Below are 8372 nucleotides of genomic sequence, written 5' to 3' on the forward strand. Positions count from 1 at the left end.
ATATATATGGTCCAAATGTAGAGAAAACAAAAGACAGGTGAGGGAACAAGCAGGTGTATTAGTTTGATGGTCAGGAAGAATGGAAAAGTCTTTGATATTTCAAGCCTACACTCTTCGACAGAAAGGGATGAAGGGAAAAAATGTGTCAAGATTATATTATATTATTAAGGCACAGTAGTTGTGTGGTAAGAAGCTTGCTTCCCAACCGCACAGTTCCAGGTTCAATCCCACTGCATGGCACCTTGGGCAAATGTCTTCTACTATAGCCTCAGCTGAAGCCTTGCGAGTGGATTTGGTGACCAGAAACTAAAAAAAGCCCATCGTGTATATCTGTGTGTCTGTTCCCCACCACTGCTTGTGAACAGGTGTTGGTGTGTTTATATCCCTGTAACTTAGCAGTTCAGCTAAAGAGATCGATATAGTACCAGGCTTAAAAAAGTAAAAAGTGCTGGGGTTGATTTATTCAACTAAAATTCTTCAAGGTGGTGCCCCAGCATGGCCACAGTCTAATGACAAACAAGTAAAAGAATATAAGGAAATAATATATACAAATGATATATGCATACAAATTATATATATATATATATTATAGTGAAGGTGGATGGCTCAGTGGTTAGAGCATCGAGCTTACAATCGTGAGGTTGTGAGTCTGGTTCATGGAATGGGCTCCGTGCTGTGTTCTTGAGCAAGACGCTTTATTTCACGTTGCTCCAGTTCACTCAGCTGTAGAAATGAGTTGCGACGTCATTGGTGCCAAGTTGTATTGGCCTTTGCCTTTCCCTTGGATAACATCGGTGGCGTGAAGAGGGGAGGGTGGTATGCATGGGCGACTGCTGGTCTTCCATAAACAACCTTGCCCAGACTTGTGCCTCAGAGTAACTTTCTAGGTGCAATCCCATGGTCAGTCATGGCCAAAGGGGGTCACCCACCCTACAGATATATGTAATAGAATTTATATCATCATCATCATCATCATCGTTTAACGTCCGCTTTCCATGCTAGCATGGGTTGGACGATTTGACTGAGGACTGGTGCAACCGGATGGCTACACCAGGCTCCAATCTAATTTGGCAGATTTTCTACAGCTGGATGCCCTTCCTAACGCCAACCACTCCGAGAGTGTAGTGGGTGCTTTTATATATATATATATATATATATATATATATAAATAAAGATATATATTTGTTCATTTTACATTCGTTTTTCCATGCTTGCATGGACTGGCCAAATGTCATTTGAGGTATTGTTTTATAGGTGGATGACTAACCCCTATCTGTTTTTCAAGAAAGGGATCACATTTCAACAAGGATTCAAAAGCACAATGTGCTCAGATGACGGCAAACACTGCTAAGTGCATGTACACACACACACAAACATACATACAAATATATACAGGTCTTCATCAGGAGTTGAAAAGCTTATTTTCCAACCATGTTTCATGTTCTGTCTCATTGCACAGCACTTTAAGAAACTGTCATCTACTATTATAGTCCCTGGGCCAATCAAAGTCTTGTGGATGGATTTGGTAGCAAGAAAGTGAAAGGAGTTTGTCCATATAAATGTGTGTATGTGTGCTTCCATGTTTTTACATCGTGCAATAGTTGTAAACGAGTGTCACCATCATACTAGTGGTGTTGTTTGTTGGCAATATTCTGTGAAAACCTGTTCAGCCATGGAGAAATATTACCTTGCTTGGAAACCGCGAGGCTTGACAAGAGAGAGAGAGAGCATCTGACAGCAGAATATCTGCCTCAACAAATTCCATTTGACCCAATGATGCTGTATTGGTGGGGGGGGGGGGGCTTTAGCTACACATATATTGTAGATTTGACAAGAACACTGGGTGAGAGACCCTGTCATATGCATACTCTCACTTCCATTACCTCAGTTGTGTGCATTTTTCTTCTCCCTCCACCCAGGTAAATGAGTTCCCTCTCCTAAATCCATTGTCACCCCTATCTATTACCAAATTCCCTCCTCCCACTGTTCACCCCTGCCCTTGTTTTAGCCATCTCTCACTCTCCCCCACCACCACTCTTCCAAGCTTCAACCCTACCCCTCATCTCTCGATATCACTCTTCTATCTACTCTAGAATTCTGTTGCTGTACGTCATAAAATTAGCACCTGTTACTACGGGAATCATTTCATGATACCATTTCTGTATTGCCAGTCACCACTCCCTCCTCTCTGATCTACACCCAATAGACATCTACTCATCCTCCCACTCATAATCCCCATCGATCACCACCTCCACTATCATTCACTTCGTCTATAGATCTGACCATCTTCACATCACCCTCCCCTCGTTCTTCCAACCCTTGCAGAGTACCCTGTCTCCATGCACTCTTCTATTCACCTTCTAGGCCATGTTGCCTCGAATGTACGTTCTGATACATACTGCCACCTCATTAATCTCTCTGCAGCACCACACCAATCATCTTCACCCACCCAAATAAAATGCAAAGTAGCCAGGAATCTCCTCGACAAACCTGTCTCTGCTCCTCACATCATATATTAACCTCTCTACTTCTCGCATAAAACGATCGCTATTCCCCCTTTTCAAGGAGGCTTTTTACCTCTTGCAACTTACAAAGTAACCTCACTGGTGCTGATGCCACGGGGGGTAAAAAAGCCATCGGTACACATTGTAAAATGATTGGCGTTAGGAAGGGCATCCAGCCATAGAAACCATGCAAAAACTGAAACGTTGGAGCTCGACGTGGTCCTGCAATCCACTGGATCCTATCTAACCACCCAACTCGTGCCACAATGGAAAAGAGACACGAAAAAAAACATTATATATGCATATATATACTACGTAGATGCTTTATGTAGGTTCGCTTTGCAACCTGAAGGTCCATTGCGAAGCAACTTGGGTAAATGATATCTGAGATAACTTTGGGGCAACGTATACCTTGTGTACATGTTATTCATCTTGGTTAATGTTAAGGGTACACGTGTCTGCAGAATGCTCAGCCGCTTCGATATTAACTCCGGAGCAGGTAATCAAATTCATCAAACTAAATCGAACGACGAAGATTCTATCTATCTACCTACGGTATACATACGTACATAAATAAATATACATTATACATATATTATGCATATGTATGATACATATATATTAGACACACGTTTTATATAGATACTACATATATATATATATATATATATATAAACACACACACCAATTATATAACAGAAAATAACTTCTATAGCCTATATATTCCATAACCGCATTGTTTATGTATACATGCATGTGTGCGCGCGTGTTGCAATTATCGAAGTTTTAAATTGGAAAAATAAAATTAAACTCTGCATATTTTTATCGTGTGTTGAAATCTGAAACAAGTCGATTTAGACTGAGACAAATTCAAAGATGAAATATACATACAGACAGACATAGACACAAACATGCATGTGTGTACTGGAAGACAACAGGGCATGTATACGTGTGTATTTAACTGAGTATACAAAGTTTTTTGGGTTTTTTTTATTTAAAACAATAGTAGTGGGAAGAGAAAACACTTACCAAATTCCATGTGTCGCTTGGTTCCAGTAGCTGAAAGCATTTTGAGCTTCTTAAGTGTTGTATAAAGATAGAATGTCTTTTAAGAGATTGTGCTACAATCGGTAGAAAAAAAATTGTAGTAAATAGGAAAGGTATTCTCCGTTTAAAAAACAATGTACTGTCAGATTAATTACGAAGCAAAATAATAAAGCCACCGGCTTATTGCAAGTATGAAATAGGAAGCTCACTGCCAACGGATCTTCATCACGAATTTAATATCAAATGAAACAAAAACAAGTTGGTTGAATGGTGAAAGAAACAACTATGAAAATGGCGTTTGCAAGAGCGCGACCTCGTTTTCATACACCTCACTCTCTTTCTCTCTCGCCGAATCTCACTTCCTCTTTTTATTTTGCTGTTCCTCCCCTTTCTCTATTTTTTCTGTCTGTCTGTCTCTCTCTCTCTCTCTCTCTGAATCTTGCCTCCTTATTTTCAGTGTTCCTCCCCTTTCTCTCACTCTCTCTCTCTTTGAATCATGCCTTCTCTTTTTCTCTATTCCTCCCCCTTCTCCTTGTCTGTCTATCTTACCTCTACTTTTCTCTCTCCCTCTCGTTTCACTCTTCCTTATTTGTCTTCCTCTTTTTTTTTTTGCTGTTCTCTCTTTTTTCTGTCTGTCTCTCTATCTCTGTATCTTGCCTCCTTATTTTCTGTCTTCCTCCCCTTTCTCTCTCTTTGAATCATGCCTTCTCTTTTTTCTCTATTCCCCCCCTTCTCCCTATCTATCTATCTATCTATCTTACCTCTACTTTTCTCTCTCCCTCTCGTTTCACTCTTACTTATTTCTCTTCCCCTTTCTCTCTGCTTAGTTCTTTTCTACTCTTTCTCCTCTTTATTTCGTTTCTACTCTGTTCTTCCCCTCTTTTTTCTTTGTATCATTTTCTTATTCTCTCCCCCTCCTCCCTCCCTTTCTCTCTTGAACTCCTTCAAATTAGGTGCGTACCGGTGCAATGTAGACCGTTTCCTTTCATAGCGTTCCAGATCCTATTTTTCTAATAGGTAATATTTGCAATGAGTGATCAGTTGCAGTGAGGTCAAATAATGGCAACACAAGAAAACAAAACTGGCGTGTAAACAGTATAATAAGCGCTTTACAATATAATGCGACCTCGATTTGGCAACTCAGTCAAGCTGTGATTGTTTTCTCCTAAAATTAGGTGGATACCGGTGCTACCGAAGACATGTTCCTTGGTATAGCTACAACCTAAAAACCGACTAACTTCATTTTATTTTTTTTCCTTTTTGCAAAAAAAGGCGAAAAGTGATAAGCAATTATCATTTTAAAATACAACTTTTACTGCATGATGGTTGTTTCTATGGCGAAAATAATGATTACTTTTTTTTATCGATTTATTTTATTTCGATGCACCACTTTAACATTCAGAAAAATGATTTTTTTTAGGCTATCAAGTGAGGTTATCTGTTACCAAGAATTTTTGAAGTGTCTCCATAGAAATCTACTCTCTTTCTCTCCTACATTCTTTTGCTTTCCAATATTTCCCACTTTTTACATACTTACATGGATGTTTACTTATTTTGTTTGGTATGGTGGGAGGGTCTATGCCTATGGCCATCATAAACTTTCTGAGACAAATGAGATTGATGCCATGCAGGTCGACGACTGCAGGCGGGTAAATCCAAGAGAACCGGCGTTCTGAGAAGGAATAACTAAATGAGGTGGATAGGGCAGACCGTGGGACGGGGACTTAGTATAAGAGACAAGCGCACAAGAACCCTGGGTAGTAAGAAACTAGCTAACTCAGAGGCCACTGTAGTATAAAAGACAGAATGTCTGCAAGCCAGATGCCGGAGTGTGTTTCTCTGCGACTTAACACCAATTAGTTAAATGGCCTTTCTCTAGATGTCTAGTCTGTCTGTGTGTAGCAGCAGCACTGTCTCAGATGTGGGAGAAAAACTCTGTTGTTGGTTTCACATGGGCTTTCTAAATAGTTAATAGTGTTGAGGGCTAAGTATTTGAAGGGGAAAAAAGGCTAGTATTGGCGGGGCTGCTTTTGCTATGATGAGGATGTGCGTTCGCTAGGAGACGTGCTCTGCGATGTTTTCTTGATATATGCGGTTATTGTGTCTGCTATTGAAGGAGACATGATTAGCGTGACCTGCAACCCCCAGCCTATGGAAGGTTGTTTTCAAGGCCTGTTCAGGGAATCAATGTTGACGTAGTGTGAAGTATCTAGGTTGCTTGGGTATGGAAGGTGAAGAAGGAATAAATGGTGGTATGATCTACATATGAGAGGGCGTTATTACAGAAAGCGGCAAGTGGGTCGTTGATGTATATAAGGTGGAAGAATGTGGAGGACAAAAGCAAACCGGGGTTCGTAGAGCGAGAGTCAGACAGGGCTATCAGCACACGCCGCTATCTGACACGGAGCTTTCAGTCCAAGAAACGAGATACAGATAAAATCCATAAGCGGGCACTTTTCAAAGATTTTGACACACATTTTTTATCACTCTCTCTCTGTTTCTCCCTCTCTCTCTCTCTCTCTCTCTGTCTCATCTATGCCTCATCTTTTGTATAACGGTCCCCTATTGTAATGTGAATGTTCTCACCTCATCTCTTTTTCATCTCAGACGGGCTGTTCTTCTCTCTAACTTTTATCTTTCTCTCCTTCGATCTCTTGCTCAAAATTTTCTCGTTATTTCCTATCTCTCTATTTTTTCTCTGTCACTTTGTTTCCCCTCTCTCTCTCTCAATTCTATTTCTTTTTACCTATGTTTATCTCTTTCTTGACACCGTCATTTCATAACGTCTCTCTTTCTCCATACCTGACACTGTACTTTCTCTCTCTCTCTATCTATCTAATCGAACATCAACCATTCGATTGAATTTGACCTTATCTAACAACTGTTGTTAACAAATGAACTGAAACCGACTGAAAATTTGATTATGACAAGATTTGGCTGAGGAGTAAGGGAGAGGGAGAAGAAACGATTTTGGACATTAATTATTGGCATATGCGGGTTACAGGGTACGTAACATAAGTGAACAATTATTTTGGTTTCTGCGTCGGCTTAGCTTCTGACAGAGCATGGCCAACATATTTATTACAAGTAGACTCCCATCCAGCCTCATCTCTTTTTCTCTCTCATTCGCTCTCTCTCCGTCTTGTCTCTGTGTGTGTGTGTGTGTGTCTCTCTCTCTCTCTGTACCTGCCTATTTATCTATCTATGTATAATTGTTATATTATGTACATTATAATGTATATTATATAATATATATATATATATACTCTCTCTCTCTCTCTCTCTCTAGATATATATATATATATATTGTAGGTTTGGTGATGCAAAATGCAAACAGGAAAAAAAAAGAACTCAAAATATGAGTTTATATATATTTTTAATTAATAAGCAGCAGAAGTTAAGCACACACATGTACATATATATACACACACAAATGTGTGCGTGTGCATTTATCTCTTTCTTTCTTTCTCTCTCTCTCTCTCTCTCTCTCTCTCTCTCTCTTTCTCCTTTTTTCTCTTCGTTACCACTCTCTCTCTTAAGGTGCGATTATTACTATAAGGGTGACCGATATAGATTTTGATTACAAGTGGATGCTTTCTTTATTTGTCTGAACACGCATCATTCACGCATGTAGACCCACTCAAAACATGTTGATAAATCTATTTATTTAACTACTATTGTTGTTCTGAACATGAACAAATAAACATCCCCACACGCAATTTCATGTCTTTTTTTACAGACAGACAGACATAGATAGATAGATAGATTTTTTTGTTTCGTTTAGCTCCAGGTCCACCCTGATTGAAAAACCAACAATAGGTGTTCTTACTGAGGCCATGTCGCCTTTTTGTTGACGGGGATGTATCTAAGACTACATTATCTAATTTGTGCCCCCTTTTTTTTTTAATGAATGCGTATAATTTGACGAGGATTTAGCTGCTATTTCCAGCAAGTCGAACACGTAGAGGCTCCTTTGTTGGTTTGTCAATGCCCATTTTTATTTAGCTTCTGAGTGAATAAACCTCCAAACAAAAAGCGTTCCAACCGTATCTATAACTACTACACTTCATTACCGAATATAAACATACCTATCTCCTTTATCAATGAGAACAGCCCTGATCGGGCAGATCTATGACCAAAAGCATTCCAGTCGTAATTCTTCTCCCCTTTTCCAACGTACAGAGACGGAACCCAAAAGTACATTTTACATGTCCTTTCTTTTAAAACAGTAAGATGCAATTTAAGAGAGATTTGGCTGCTATTTTTAGCAGATTGAGCGACCACATAAAGACCTCCTTGACTCGGGATTTTTTTTTTTTTCTTTTTTTAAGACAGTCGGCTGTATTTTAAAGGTGATTTGGCTGCTGTGTTTATGGAGGAAGGGAGAGAGGGGGCTTTATGTTGCTCGGTAGACAACATAAAACCTCTCTCCCTCCCTCCCTCTCTCGACGTCCCGCTTACATATATGTTAATTAGCAAAGGTGCTGTGTCGACTTGTATCTGAGGTAAGAATGGCAAGTGTGCATTCACAAACAACGCATTGTCTAAGGAATATTGATTTCTATTTCCCAGACACAAGTACAAACTGCTGGACGGGAGAAAGGAGGATCGTTATCGATTAATTTATCGAACTCAGCTTATAACTGGTATTTACGACAAGTTGCTCGAAATAACAGCCAAATCTGCCTCAAATTGCACCATACCGTTTTAGCAAAAAAAAAAAGACACTGCGTAATGTGATCATTTCTTAGTCAGAGTGGGAAGGATGGCGCCCGTTAACACACCGGGCGAAATGCTTAGCGGTATTTCGTCTGCCGTTAC

General features: G+C 39.7%; 1 protein-coding gene across 1 annotated transcript in view; it reads right to left on the reverse strand.

Annotated features, from left to right (window-relative positions):
• The window catches only part of LOC106882219 (splicing factor 1), a 47676-nt gene extending 43757 nt beyond the window's left edge, over nt 1–3919 (reverse strand). Inside the window, exon 1 of the mRNA XM_014932816.2 lies at nt 3534–3919. Within this exon, the coding sequence (XP_014788302.1) occupies nt 3534–3573 (40 nt within the window). The 5' untranslated portion in view covers nt 3574–3919. The remainder of the gene's footprint in view (nt 1–3533) is intronic.
• Nucleotides 3920–8372: the final 4453 nt, after the last annotated feature.

Source organism: Octopus bimaculoides, chromosome 25, assembly GCF_001194135.2.
Source record: "Octopus bimaculoides isolate UCB-OBI-ISO-001 chromosome 25, ASM119413v2, whole genome shotgun sequence".
Lineage (NCBI taxonomy): Eukaryota > Metazoa > Mollusca > Cephalopoda > Octopoda > Octopodidae > Octopus > Octopus bimaculoides.